The sequence below is a fragment of the Hyla sarda genome, chromosome 4 (genome assembly GCF_029499605.1).
Source record: "Hyla sarda isolate aHylSar1 chromosome 4, aHylSar1.hap1, whole genome shotgun sequence".
Classification (NCBI taxonomy): Eukaryota; Metazoa; Chordata; class Amphibia; order Anura; family Hylidae; genus Hyla; species Hyla sarda.
The window spans coordinates 344,836,986-344,853,029 of record NC_079192.1 but is presented as its reverse complement, the minus strand read 5'-3'; the positions used below and the strand labels follow the sequence as shown (position 1 = coordinate 344,853,029).

Here is a 16,044-nt window from a genome sequence, read left to right as displayed (position 1 = left end):
CAACTCTTCCTGTGCCTGCCACCGCTGCTCCTGAGCTGCCTGCCACCCCTGCCTGCCGGGTAAAGACCCCTGTGCCACTTTCCACCCCCCTCCCCCCGCTCTGCCCGGACTTCTGTGGCTGGGCAGAGCAGGGAATCTAAACTTTAACCCCCTGCCCCCCTCCTGCCTTTGATCAGTCAGTCCTGACTGACCAATGGCAGGGGATAGGAGGAGGTGGCATTCCTGTCACCTTGCTCCTATCCTTTAGGATAGGCAGCCCCGTTCATTCTTATTTTCCGGGTGATCGGGTTACCAGAGACCCGATAAGCCCAGAGAAGCTGTGATTCGCCGGTCCAAAATGACAAGACGTTATGACAAGACCCCCCTAGGCAATGTGACGGGATGCCTGCTAATAGATATCAGCAGTCATCCCGGTCTGATCACCACCCGGCAAGCGGCAGTGACCGGAAATACGGAGGGCGTACACGTACACCCTCCGTCCTTAATTACCGGACGCGAGGGCATATCCATACGCGCCTCTGTCCCCAACAGGTTAAATATTAGTTATATTGTTGCGCACTATTCAATAAAAGTTGGAGCCTTTCCTTTGCACATTAACCAAGTGTGTCTGGGACTCCATTTTTGAGAGGGGATTGTGCCACTGGCACAATCCTGTTCTCCACGGATGTTATCCGCACATTGTTTGTAATTTGAGTGACCATGAAACCACTGAGAAGGACGCCATGGCCAGCTGACCTCCACTACGCCTGCGAGTTTATTTGCCTACAACGGTGTTGTGTCCGCAGCACAACAATATCTGGTAAGCAGAATTTAACACCTTAAAGGCCATCTGTGGCCGAAAACAACTTATCTCCTACATAAAAATGATATACATTTTGTTGGAGTCAAGGTTTACTGGCTTGTTTACAGGTTGGGAAGCTTCTTCTGCCAACCAACATCTAATTGTTGCTTTGCTTGTTCTGTATTAGCATGGTAGGGGGAGGTTACCAATGAGAACTGGATAGCAATGAAAGCTTCACAGTAGCGTACACACAAACACCTATTGTTTGAGTATTATACTTAGGTAATTTTTATATAGTTTTTTTTTAAACTGTCCAGTATCACTTTCTTTAGAAAATATAAAACTTCTTTGTTTCCAGATTCAAAGGTGCACTCCAGTGGAAAATATCTTTTTTTTTTTTTTTTTTTTTTTTTTTTAAATCAACTGGTGCCAGAAAGTTAGGCAGATTTGTAAATTACTTCTATTTAAAAATCTTAATCCTTCCAGTATTCATCAGCGCTGTATGCTCCAGAGTAAGTTGAGTTGTTTGTTTTTGTCTGACCACAGTGCTCTCTGCTGACACCTCTGTCCATGTCAGGGACTGTCCAGAGCCGGAGAGCTTTGCTATGGGGATTTGCTCCTGCTCTGGACAGTTCCTGACATGGACAGAGGTGTCAACAGAGAGCACTGTGGTCAGACAGAAAAGATATTCAAAAAGAAAGAAACTTCCTGTGGAGCATACAGCAGCTTTTTATATAGAAGTAATTTCCAAATCTGTTTAACTTTCTGGCACCAGTTGATTTAAAAAAATATATATCTATTCCACCGGAGTACCCCTTTAATATTGTACTGTTGGATAATGCTCAGTTGCTACAATTTGACAAATGTGTAACAAACAGTATGTAAAATGTGTCATCTGTATTTGGCAGGGAATTCTACCGTAAACTTGGATTAGATGTAATAATTATCTTTTTAATTTAAACATTTTTTCAGCTATCCGAAATCAAGCAACTGGAAAGTTCATTTTAATGATGAAAATGAGAGTCTTCAAGATTCAAAAGTATTTGTTGAAAATGGGCATTGAATGGGAATATCGGAATGATGACAACCGTGAAAACAGTTCAGACTATGGGGCCTTTGAAGAGCCCTATTGTAGTTCTTGTAAGTCCCTAAAAGTAAATGTCCTTATAATCTAGCACAGTGGTTCTCAACCTTTTTCGTGATTGTACCCCCAAAGGGTGAAAGTATGTCCGCGCGTACCCCCAGCGCGTAAATTAAAATTTATGCGCAAGGGGTATTTGTGGACAAAATAAGTCATAAAATTACTTATTTTCATAATGCGTGTGCTTACCTTTATACTAGCACGATACTTAATCCCCTTGTGCCATATTCCCCCCCTCCCTCTGATCCCCTTTTGCCATTAATCCCTTGTGCCAGTATTATCCAATATGGCAAAAGGGGATCAGAGGGGAGGGGGGAATAATGGCACAAAAGGATACAGATGAAGGGGGGGGGGGGGGATAATGGCACAAGGGGATAAAGATGAAGGGGGGAATAATGACACAAGGGGAATAAGATGGAAGGGTATAATCATCACCCCTCCATCTCAATCCCCTTGTGCCTTTATTATCCCACATGGCAAAAGGGGATCAGAGGGAGGGGGGAATAATGGCATAAGAGGATAAAGATGAAGGGGGGGAATAATGACACAAGGGATTTCAGATATTAAGATGGAGGGGTATAATCATCACCCCCCCCCCCCCCCTTTCCATCTTAATCCCCTTGTGCCATTATTAGCCGATATGACAAAAGGGGATCAGAGGGAGAGGGGGAAAAGTGGCACATACCCCCCCCCCCCTTTCCATCCTAATGCCCTTGTGCCATTATTCCCCGCCATTATTCCCCCCTCACTCTGATCTACTTTTGCCATTATCAGATAATGGCAAAATGGGATAAAAGGGAGAGGGGAATAATGGCATAAGGGCATTAAGATGGAGGGGGGGGAGGGATAATGGCAAAAGGGGATCTGAGGGAGGGGAAAATAATGGCACAGGGGGATTAAGATGGAGGAGGGGGGGGGGGGTGGATAATAATTACCCCCGCCCCTTCAACTTAATCCCCCTGTGCCATTATTCCCCCCTCCCTCTGATCCCATATTGCCATTATCCCTCAACCCCTCCCCATTCTTAATGCCCTTGTGTCATTATTTTTCTCTGCCAGAACTTACATGTAGCACATAGGTCAAAATAAGACAAGCTCAGAGTCCTTTCTAATAATGCTCGAAGTTTAGGGAATAAGGTCAATGAACTTTCCTTAATAATGACATCTGAAAATGTAGATTTAGTGGCTTTTAATGGGACATGGTTCAGTGAGAGTAATGACTGGGATATATCAATACCAGGGCACTCTTTATATAGGAAAGACAGAGAAGGCAAGAAAAATATGTGAAAAATAAAATCTGACCTAAGGCAAGCTATTGAGACCAACATTAGAGTTAGTTTGGGTTACATTGCAGTTTGGTACGGACCGTGTCACGCGTTAGCTCATCTTCAGGCCCTACGATATAGGGCCTGAGGAAGCGCTAACGCATGACACGATCCGTTGCCCGAAGGTCTGCCTGTCAGTCCGCTCTCCCCTCCACATGTAATCTTCACGGAACAAGAATAAAGAAATCCTGCTGCAGCAATACGGTCAGTGCTCCGTCTTTTTCTTCTCTGTATTTAAAACATCTTAATCTTTCCAGTACTTATCAGCTGCTGTATACTACAGTGGAAGTTCTTTTCGAGTTTTTCTGTCAAACCCCAGTGCTCTCTGCTGACACCTCTGTCCATGTCAGGAACTGTCCAGAGCAGGATAGGTTTGCTATGGGGAGTTTCTCCTGCACTGGACAGTTCCTGACATGTACAGAGGTGTCAGCAGAGAGCACTGTGGTCAGACTGAAAAGAAATTAAAAAAGAAAAGATCTACCTCTGTAGTATACAGCAGCTGACAAGGGAAGGATTAAGATGTTTCAATAGAAGTAATTTACAAATCTGTTTAAAAGGGGTACTCCACTGGAAAACTTATATATATATATATATATATATATATATATATATATATATATACATATAAATATATCTCAACTGGTGTCAGAAAGTTAAACAGATTTGTAAATAACTTCTATTTAAAAATATTAATCCTACCAGTGCTGTTATTACTAGTACTGCTATTATGGTCCACAGGAAGTTCTTTTCTTTTTGAATTTCCATTCTGTCTAACCACAGTGCTCTCTGCTGACACCTCTGTTCCTAAAATGGAGAGAGGTGTCAGCAGAGAGCACTGTGGTCAGACAGAAAGGACACCTGTACATGTCAGGAACTGTCCAGAGCAGGAGAAACTCCCCATAGGAAACTTCTCCTGCTCTGGACAGCTCCTGACATGGACAGAGGTGTCAGCAGAGAGCACTGTGGTCAGACAGAAAAACTCAAAAAGAAAAGAACTTCCACTGAAGTATACAGCAGCTGATAAATACTGGAAAGATTAAGATGTTTTAATTTACAAATCTGTTTAACTTTCTGGCACCAATTGATAAAAAAAAAAAAGTACCCCTTTAATCTTTCTGATGTGAATTGGAAAACTAAAATAGCTAGTTCTCCAGGAGTACACCTATTCTAAATTACTAATTCCCTACTGGGATTATTTCTACAAGTATTTGAAGAGCCAACCCGGAAGGAGGCCATTTTAGATTTCGTATTCACAAATGGGGATTTGGTATCTGACATAACTGTATGTGAAAGCTTGAGATCTATTGAATTAATCAATATTATCCAATCCCCTTTAGGGGAGGGAGCCCACTCTCTTTTGGGGAAAACACCTTAAACTAACCAACTCTAAAACTACAATTTGATACATCCATTAAAATGACCCCAATAGCAAATAGAAAGGGTTAAAATAATCAGGAGATGCACTGAATAGAATATTGATAATGCCCACTAGGTGGTGATATTAGATCACTCCCAGTTCATTTAATTCACCATAACCGTTAATATTCTCCGTGATGTACTTTAGGAATTGTAATATGAGCACAATAGGAGTGAGCATTGATCAGTGCACTGCCTGTATTAAAACACTTTTCCTTGCCCTGACTATTCACTAGACACGCTAGCTTTATCAAAGGGACATCAGGCACTGAGCGGCATCCCAAGGACATTTTTATAAATTCTTATTCCAGAATCATACAAAAGAGAACAGGGTGCGCGCCCCTGGATGGAACCTGATGGATGAGATAGTGAAGAGCCCAATCAAAACGCACTCACCTATGCTAGTTGTGCGAATGGAGGCACAACACTCAATGCGCTTGATCAGGAATCCTGTAATCGCGACTGCTGTGGCTCCCAGCGTCCAGGCGCAAATGTAGATAAAAGGAGATCCAAGAAAAGGGAGATGAATCGCGCTGCCACAAGAAGTATATATGGGTAAATTTATTGCACACAAAGGATCCATGCAACGCGTTCCAAAGCCGTTCCGGCTTTTTCGTCTGGCGTTATTCCAGAATCATATCCTGTGCGCGAGCTGTATCCAATCCACTGACATTACGTCAGTGATTGGCAGCGGTGTCAGGCGCATCTGTGATGACAGCTGTCATGCGCGCACCTCCATGCTTTGTTTACATTCTTCACTGCGTGGATTAACTCGTGCCTGTACAGAGGCAGTGGCTGTCCGGACCAGATTAAGGATAACTCTATTGTTAACATACCGCATGTGTGGGCACTTAGAATCTTGCTGGAGGTGGCTCTATTGTCTTCATAGGATAACATATATTCACCGAAACGATCGTTGGGGTGGCGTCACTCCTGCTCTGCTGCTATTACACTATATGCCCTGTTTTTTTTATATGCAGTGTTATGTCCATCTGTTTACTGCAATTTTAAAGGATTGGACTTCACATGCACTTTATTCATTGTTATTCCATTGTTTACACACATGAGCAGGTAGTGTCGCCCCTTTGTTTAGTCTCCCTCAGTGGACCTGTTCTCTCCCTTTCCCCCACATGTTTTTATCACTATGATATATGTATTTTAAATGGAGATATATAAACCAGAAGACATACACAAAAGAAATAATTACTTACAATGAGTATGATCATGATGGATGATTATGATGAAGAATGGGTAATGTGGACCATGGTTAATGGAGGGAGAGTGTGATCTTCGATGGTACCTAGGATATGATAACTGGAGAATTAATAACCAGAATATGAAATCTGTGACCTAACAGTTGAATAATGTATAGCTATTAATAACAAGAGACTATTGACAACAAGAGTCTGCACTCAGAATTTATGTATAACAATCATGATACATGTATGAAAGGGGTATTCCAGGAAAAAACTTTTTTATATATATCAACTGGCTCCAGAAAGATAAACAGATTTGTAAATTACTTGTATTAAAAAATCTTAATCCTTTCAGTACTTATGAGTTTCTGAAGTTAAGGTTGTTCTTTTCTGTCTAAGTGCTCTCTGATGACACCTGTCTCGGGAAATGCCCAGTTTAGAAGAGGTTTGCTATGGGGATTTGCTTCTAAACTGGGCATTTCCCGAGACAGGTGTCATCAGAGAGGACAGAAAAGAACAACCTTAACTTCATCAGCTCATAAGTACTGAAAGGATTAAGATTTTTTTTAATAGAAGTAATGTACAAATCTGTTTAACTTTCTGGAGCCAGTTGATATATAAAAAAAGTTTTTTCCTGGATAACCCCTTTAAGTAAACATATTATGGTGATGATAATTGTAATTAATTTTAATTTATACATGATTATACACAAACTAGCTAGATGTATTTACAAGAAACCCTATTATGGATATAGATTAGCCAACAGTCACTATATCTTTCATATTTGTTATATACATTTACATGTCTATCTTTTTATCCAAATTCAACATTTTATTCCAGCAAAGCAGAGAATGAGAATCCTTCATTTAGGCCCGAGGGATATTTGCTGTTAAGACAATAGATCCATCTTGCTCCTTCTTTAAGAAGAATCCTGTCAATAATCATGTATTAAGTAAAAAATATTTATGGAGAAGGTATATTAATTAGAATTATATATGATTGTATGATATTTGACAGATATCCTTCACGTCACGATCACACCCTATTGGTCCAGCTAAGACGCTAGAGAGAGTGTGATGGTGCAAGGGTTAAGGCCACCAGACCTCTGGGCATCCACTACTAGTCCCATCAAGTCACCAAACTAACCCTTAGATAAACGTGTTTCCACCAGAGTTGCCTTCAGAAAGGTGAGCTCATATATTTAGAGATCAAAGACCAGAGCTGATTAATTAAATATTTAATCTGATAAAAGGTATCACAGTGCTAAATATATACAAATACAGGAACAAATGACATACAGTTATAACAATATATAAAAGAGTTTAGCAAGGCAAGTTCAGAAAATAAAAGATGAAGTTCTTACGGCATGATGATATAGCAGTCCATGAGAGTGAGTTCCAGCTGTTCTTAGGATGCTCTTGTCAGCTTGTGCCACAGCCTTCAACACCCTGAGTTTAGCATTGTTAAATATTATATATCTGCCTTTTTGGAAGGAGACTCCATTCCTCCCTCCCCTCTGATCCCACCAGGGGGGCATCTCTGTTCCTGGCCCTCTTATCTGGTTGATTATATGATGGGACCAGAGTGCATGACTTCCTGCTGCTTCAAAAGAGCCTTTGACTTCAAAGGAGATGTAAACAAACAGCCAGACCCCCAATAAAATGCAATACACAAACCCACAGTCTGAATGACCTCCACCCGCAGGTCTTGGATAATGCCTCACACACAGTTATAATTTATAATACACATATAGGATTTTAATAATCAGGCCTTGGGCCTAACATCCTTATTGTAGCTTAATTAACTCTATTTTTTTTTTATATATGCATTCTTTAATAACACAGTATATACTTTATTATGGTAGTTTATAATATTCACAGTTATTATAATAGATGTTGACATTGGTTGACATACTGTATATGACCTCTGAATGCGTTAAAATTTATTGTGCATCTATGTGAATAACATAAGTCTGGTTATTCATTGTTCCATCTTATATCCTTTAAAATAATAATTTATTTATTACTCTTGAAAACTATTGGCCACTCATCCATTACCCTTTCAACAATTGTCAATATTGGCATTGATAAAATAATTGCCAAATATCAGGTAGTTTGTATTATATCTGTATACATTAATGATAGGACATTCATAACATTAGTTTTGTATATAAATATGAGTAAATATGAGTGTTAAGTACCTACATTATCCTATGAAGACAATAGAGCCATCTCACGCATGCGCTATGTTAACAATAGAGTTATCTTTAATCTGGTACGGATTGTCGCTTCCTCTGCACAGGCGCACCTTAATCCACGCATTGAAGAATGTAAACAAAGCACGGAGCGGGGGCATAGCAGCTCTCGGAAGCGCACTATAACAGACACGCCCGATACCACTGCCAACAACTGATGTAATGTCAGTGGATTCGATCAGGGCTGCCATCAGAAATTCCGGGGCCCCTCACACAGCTCAAGGCCTACACAACCCCCCCCCCCCCCGGGCCGGCCCCCAATATTATTTTATTTTCTAATTATAGATTTCTAATTAGATTTCAGCATAGTGCGGTGCTGTATAACACTGTGCTATTAAAGGATTTGTCTGGTAAAAAATAACTTATCCCCTATCCAAGGAAAAGTTATAGAACACAGGGGGTCCGTGCATTGGGCCCCCGCTATCTCTTGCATGCTTTACCCTGCACAGAGTGCCGGCCGACAGGCCCCTCCATGTACCCCATAGAGATACATGGAGGGGGTGTGCCAGCCGCGGCTTCCTGCGGGGTACAGACGTCAGCTTCCAGCAAACTGCCAGGGCCTGTGCTTGGACCCCCCTGCGATCTATAACTTATCCCCTATCCTTGTATAGTGGATAAGTTATTTTTCACCAGACTACTCCTTTAAAAGAGGGGCCTTTCCAAACTATATGGAAGCAACTATTAACAGAGGGGCCTACCCAAACTATATAGGGGCTCCATATAGTTTGGGTAGAACCCTCTGTTAATGGTTGCCCCCATATTTGTGGTAGGCCCCTCTGTTAATATTTCCCCCCTTAGTTGTGGTAGGCCTGGGATCCTCTATATGGGCTGGGGTACAATTTGCCACTATATAGTTTTGTACGCCCTTTTCTGCTGTTAACCGTTGCCCCCAATGCTGTATCAATGCGCAGCGGCCGTGCGCAGGGGTCTAGCTAGAAAACACAGGGCCCTGATGCAAAAAATTACCTGACATCCGGACATCATTGGCTCCTCACATTGTCAGCAGATCCTCATCCTCTACATCATGAAGACAGGAATCATTATAGCCTCGCCAGAAAGTGTACCCTAAATAAAATAATGCCCCACACTGTACCCGGAATATAATACTGCTATACACTGTACCCACTAAATATAATCCTACCACACACTGTACCCTGAATATAATACGTGTATAGAAAGACAGAGCAAAAACAGAGATAAGTGTTTGGTAAAAAATTAAAATAAAAAAAAATAAAAAAAGACCACTGTGACACCCTCCTTGATAAGTAATATCCCCTAAAACTAATCTGACTCCGAATACAAACATGAATCAACAAGCAAAAGCCAAAGGAGTCATTTGTACCAATATAAAAACATAATTTTTTATTGATATACATTAAAATCAAACACACATATAAAGGGAGACAATGCATCAAAAAATGCAGCAACACCAGGTACCCTGCAACCACGATGACAATCAAGGGGTATAGCACATAAGATGGTAATAAATAAAGTAAATGAACACAAGCACCAATCTACATAAGAAGAGTATAATATATAGATACAACAATTCTGCAAACAGTATATATATATATATATATATATATATATATATATATATATATATAAAGTGCTGTGTACTGACATATATACTACAATATTTTTAGATATAATTGAAAGATAATGTGGTGCTTTTTTGTCATTATTCTATATTTTTTAGTGGTTAATAGAACTTGTCACCTTCTATTTCTATTCTTGATATTAGTTTTCACCCTTTATAATAAACCATAATGATATTTTTCAGACCCTTTGTGCAATGTGTTCTGTCATGTTCAATATATTGAGGTTAATCCTGCTCTGTAGAAGCCCTGTTTTATTTCTAGCATATTCTCAGTCCATACAGTCAATTTAATAACAATGACAAGGTCTAGTTTTTTCCTGTATCAAGATGTAAGCTATAAGAGGAGTTGGGATGGCTAAACCTTGGTTCTTGCTGTATTGGGGAACGCCCCCTCCACACATGAGCCTAACTTAGATATTACAAAAAAAAGGCTCCCTATGCAGTAACCATTGACTTTATAGTATTAAAATCTTTTTTTCTTCTACTTATGCAAATGCATCCTCTTTGTATTACAGGTAATTCCTCATGGAAGTGTTAAAATTTCATTGTCTTATAAGTACATGATACATGAAGATTCCTTAAATGTAGGTAACAACTATGTTGTGGAAGAGGATGTGGTTGAGTATGAATGGGCTTTGAAGAAATGGTCCCATTGTTCTAAACCGTGTGGAGGAGGTAATGAACCTGTATATCTGATTTTTTTTGGAACAGCCAAATATAGTATTTAATACATTCCAGTAATTAAGCTCACAGAAATAGCACCTTTGTGTGTAGCGGATTATAGTGTAAATTGTACATGCTTTTACAGACATACAAGGGTTTGATATATATTTTCACTGTATTACTGACTTGTGGAAGTCTCAGCTACCCATTCCTAAACTCTGTATATACTGTAGAAGTTATGCTGAATCTTTTTCTTGTAAATTCTCCTCAGTAAAATAATTAAATATCTGTATGTATGCTTGCTTTTACAAAGCTAAACCATTATATGCATAGCATAGAAATGTTAGGATAAAATAGTCCATCAGATTTAACTTACTACTATATGTTTTCTGGGAGTTTAACCCCTTAAAATGAATCAATATCTTATTGCTGCTTGCCTTCTCCTCCATTTGAATTACGTCTCTGTGCTGTGTGCATTGGTGGACAGAAATGCCCCTTGAGGCGATAACCCTGCCATGGTCAAAACACTGTTTCCACCTCTCCCATAGAGATGAATGAAGGGGGCGCGTTTCGACCAGTTGACATGCTGTAGGGGAGATCACGTGGGTCCTGTAGGGGAGATCGCGTGGGTCAAAAAATGTTAGCTGTGAAAGTGCTGACATAAATCAAATGTATGACATCTGCAATTTTGGACTTTATTTATCTACGTTTACAATGTTTGGATCATTAGCATTTTATTTGTATAGTTTGGATATTTCTACCTATGGCCATACCAAATATGTTTATATATTTTACGTTTCTTTTATTTGTAAAGTGGGAAAGAGGGGAATTTATTTATTTTTGTATTTATTTATTTTTAGGGTAGGGGCTTATTCACATTTATTAAAACTCGGGTGCTGGGAGTTGTAGCTGTGTACCATACAGAGAGAAACATGTTAGGGAAGCATTCCCCAACCTATGACTCACAAACTCCCACCATGTGCTCACTGTCAGGGCATGCTGGGAGTTGTAGTTTTGTACCATATAGGTATTTTTTTTTTTTCTTTTACAGCTTAATTTGTTGTGTTGGAAATGTGTACGTGCACCAAATGTATTACATAGTGCAGGGCATTTTTTTCTTAGTTTTTTTTACCACTCTTATTTACACGGCAGACTTTCCGCATGTGAAATTTCGCTCAGATTCCATATGCGGATTCCACCTCAAATTAAAGCCCAATAGACTTCTATGGGATTCTCCCATTTACACTTCAGAATTTACGCATATGGATTCTGCGCCAATTCTGCACAAACTCCGCACAAGACAGAAACCACCCAAATTAATGCGGATGCTGAATTGGTGCCAAAATTCTGCCGTGTGAATAGACCCTTAAAGAGGTATTCCAGGAAAAACCTTTTTTTTATATCAACTGGCTCCAGAAAGTTAAACAGATTTGTAAATTACTTCTATTAAAAAATCTTAATCCTTTCAGTACTTATGAGCTTCTGAAGTAAAGGTTGTTCTTTTCTGTCTAAGTCCTCTCTGATGACACGTGTCTCGGGAACCGCCCAGTTTAGAAGCAAATCCCCATAGCAAACCTCTTCTAAACTGGGCGTATCCCGAGACAGGTGTCATCAGAGAGGACTTAGACAGAAAAGAACAACCTTAACTTCAGAAGCTCATAAGTACTGAAAGGATTAAGATTTTTTTATAGAAGTAATTTACAAATCTGTTTAACTTTCTGGAGCCAGTTGATATATATAAAAAAAGTTTTTTCCTGGAATACCCCTTTAATGTACTAACCCTTTTTGTATGCAGAGGACTACTTTGGATTCGATGGATTACGTCTATGACCAGCATATATTTTTTTGGCTTAGCATTAGCCTAAAAACAGCGCTAACCCCCAATTATTAACCCGGTACCCACTGCCACATGAGTACTGGGAAGAGCCGGTGCCAACAGGCCTTGAACATCAAAAATGGCGCTCCTGGGCCTAAGCAATAACAAGCTGGTGTTACTTAGACTGGGGAGGGTCGGTGACTATGGATTAGCGAATCAAATCTGATGAATCCGAATTAATTACAAATTTCAGGAAATTTTTTATTTGTAATGAATGTGAATATCGCCGCAATTTGATCGCGTGAATTGCTTCATTAAACTCCATTAAGTGAGGGCCATGGGGCAAGGAATCCTCGGAAGGTGGGAACAAGGGTCGGCCAGCCACCCCTGTGATGTCACAGCCCTATATAATCGCAGTTCCCACGGTCGGACTCTGACAATATACTGTAGTATTTTAAACCAACAAACTGAATGTAGGTATTAGCCCCTACTACTGATAGAACAAGCCAATGCGTTTCTGTCTAGTTAGTATAGTACGCAAACCAGACTTCATCAGGGGTAAATATAAAGCAAAAATAGTTCAGTGTGATTATACTCAATACAGCATACAGAAACCAGCAGCCTATTGGCCACGTCAGGAATAGTTGAGTCAACAAACAATAAAGCCGTGGTTGCCCTTAGCAACCAAACTTCTTCCACAAAATAGTCAGCGTGCTATTGGTGCAAGACCTGCATGCCTATGCACCAAAAGTTATTCCAAAGCAAATAAGATTATGGCCATAACCCATAGCAACCATCATGTCGCCCATGGCATTTATCACAGCCCTTTAATATTATACATTTATACACATAACCCCGCAGGTATAATAACCAGCTTAATGGACAATGCCTAATATATAGGGGTGGCAGAAAGCAAACAAATGTTGACTCTTCCTGATCCTCCACTGTGAAAGGGGTCCAACAGTGGATAGGATAGGGCCAAGATACAGTGCTGCTAGTGTATAATAGGTGCCTGGTATAATCCTGCAGTGGCAGGAAAGCCTGTCCGGTGTTGGGGTGTATGTGTATACTATCACCATTAAAGAAAGCAATATAATTGCAGTTCCCACGGTCGGACTCTGACAATATACTGCAGTATTTTAAGCCAACAAACTGGAACCTCTCTGTGACCTTATATAGCCTCCAATAAGAGTTGTTTAATAATATTATTTTTATTATTTTGTATATAATTACACCACTTATCTTATTCCTTGTCCCCAATGGCCCCTGGGGTGGACTCTTCCTTATTTTTCTATATTAGATATTAGGGTTGTCTTTTACCCAATTGTAATATATGTGTGTGTGTGTATATATATATATATGCATGTGCAGGGGTGTGGAAATTTTATAAAAAAAATAAAATACTTGTCCCTCATGACTATCCACTTGTACGGGTCAATTTTCGCTTTTACGCTCTGATTTTTTCCTCCTCGCCCTATAATAGCCATAACTACCTACTATAATGATACCTTTTTAATTTTTGAATAACATATTCTCTGAACCAAAATATATATGTGTATATGTATATATATATATATATATATATTAGGTGAAGTGAAATTGAAATAGTAAAAGATAATTTAGCAGATTTGGTGGTTTTCTTTTCTACGCCATTTACCTTGTGGTCAGATAAGATGTTAGTTTCACACTTTAGGCCGCCTGATTACAGTAGTACCAGATTTTTATAGTTTACGTCATGTTTTACTAATTTTAAAAAAAATCTGAACTTGTAGCTTTTTTTCCCCCCGCATACCAGGCTGTATGAGGGCTAATTTTTTGCGCCATAATCTGTTTTTTGTATCGGTACCATTTTGTTATTGATCTGACTTTTGAATAGTTTTTTTTACTTTTTTTTTCTGGGATATTATAAAAATTGCAAATCTGTGGTTTGGTATTTTTTTTACATTTACCGTATGGTACGTAGTATCAGGAAGGGGAAGTGTGTTTAAAAGGAAAGGAAACAGAATAGTTGGGGCTGTCCCTGGGAAACAGCATGTTGCTGTAGGGGGAGACACTTGGACCCTGCTAAGGAAGCACACAGCTGGAATCTGTGAGTGGTCCAAGAAGTGGTGCGAACTGCGAGTAACAGGTTGGCAGAGTCATATGTTTAATTGGTAGCTCACCAGTTCGTAGTCAGGGCATGCTGATATGTGTAGTCAGTGACCAGACGGTCTAGGACTTTACTTTTGTTCCTGTTTATGTTTTGTTTTACCTGCAACCTGTGGAAATAAAGCTGGCGAGGAGCCAGACTTGTATGCGGAACTGTGGTCTGTGGTGTTATTGTGAGGAGCGTGTCTCGTGGCAAGTGACCAGGACGATCCCAGAGCTAATCCCCAAGACAGTTCGTCACATTTTGGTGGAGGATGTGGGCACGCTGTTGCTAAGGGCAACCCATTGCCAAGGGCAACCAATGGGCGAGTTGGAGAGGAGCCGTTGCTAGGAGCAACCCCCTGCAAGATTGCAAGTCGGACAAGCCCAGCAGAGGAGTTCAAGCACAGGATGGTGTCTGTGGAGGAGCGTTGCTAGGGGCAACGGATCAAGTTTTTTTTTTCTGGAGAAAGGACATCGGAAGGCCATTGCGGGGGGGGCAACCAACGTGGGCCACAACCGGTATTCGCCAGGATGAAGCAGAGGTCCCGTGAGTTGTTGGTGGGCGGAATCCCACTGTGGGTGGACTTGGATTGTTGCCAGACTGTATCTCGGATTATGCCAGAAATAATTATCTTTGTGAAGTCCCGCCCGGAGCCGGGTAAGACTGTTCAAATTACCTTTGATACATGTTTTGGGACAGTAAGCCATATGATGGAGGTATGTGCGGAACTTACAGTTGAAATTGTACTGGGCAGAGACTTTCCGTATTTCTGGCAGCTGTGGGATGCCGAGAGTGCACCTGAGAGTTTGCACACAAAGGTTCTGGAAGTAGTGAGGACTGGGGGGTCTCTACTGGACTGTGTGAATGGTGCTGTATATTGTGAACCCATGCAGGCTGATAATGTTTTTCTTGAAACACTTATGTTAATGTATTCTGATGTAAAGAGTAGTGAGTGTTCCCACCTCTAGCAGGACAAAAGAAAACCTGTGTGAGCTGGAAATAGAAGGTAAAAAGATGATGGTTTTGTTAGATCCAAAATGTGTAATAAGTCTGGTAAAGACCAGCTGCAGAAAGCCAGACCCAGCTGTAATGTTTATACAAGCCGGTATTTGGGGTTACAAAACAGTTAATGTGTGTATTTCTACTCCCTATGGTACCATAAGTCATAAGGTTGCAATTGAGCCTACCTTAGAGTATGAAGTAGTGCTGGTGAAGGATTTACCATTTTTTCAGCAGTTGTGGCAAGATAGTCAGGTGACTAGAGCAGGAACACCTGATAGGCTCACAACACTTAATTTACACCACGTAGCAGGGGACAGTAACTCCGCAGAGGCTGAGGACGGGGAGTGTCAGCAGACCCTAGGAATATCTCAGGTGGGAGTGTGCCAGACCACTAGGGGAGCTGAAGAACAGTCCGCCTGTCAGGGAAACAATGGTATAAGCAGGAGACCGGGACCCCGATGGGTACCCCGGTCTCATGTACTTATGCCAACTTGTTTCTGGGAATTTTAGAAAATACATATGTATACAGCAATGACAATCCGTTTCTCCACCAAATTAAATCATACCACAGATACGTGGATATCATCATAATTACATGGCAAGGGACAGAACCAGAGTTTAACCAATTTGTTGCTTATTTAAATAACAACACAATAAATATGCAATTCACTAGTCTCTATCGAGGAGATAGCTTGGAATTCCTCGATCTGAAACTGATCA

The 16,044-nt window shown here is 40.4% G+C and overlaps 1 protein-coding gene across 1 annotated transcript in view; it reads left to right on the top strand.

The window, feature by feature from the left end:
- LOC130267183 (A disintegrin and metalloproteinase with thrombospondin motifs 2-like) overlaps window positions 1-16,044 on the top strand; it is a 761,535-nt gene that overhangs the window by 626,873 nt on the left and 118,618 nt on the right. The window contains 3 exon segments of the mRNA XM_056516542.1: window positions 1,754-1,875; window positions 1,877-1,921; window positions 10,228-10,387. Of these exon segments, the coding sequence (XP_056372517.1) occupies window positions 1,754-1,875; window positions 1,877-1,921; window positions 10,228-10,387 (327 nt within the window).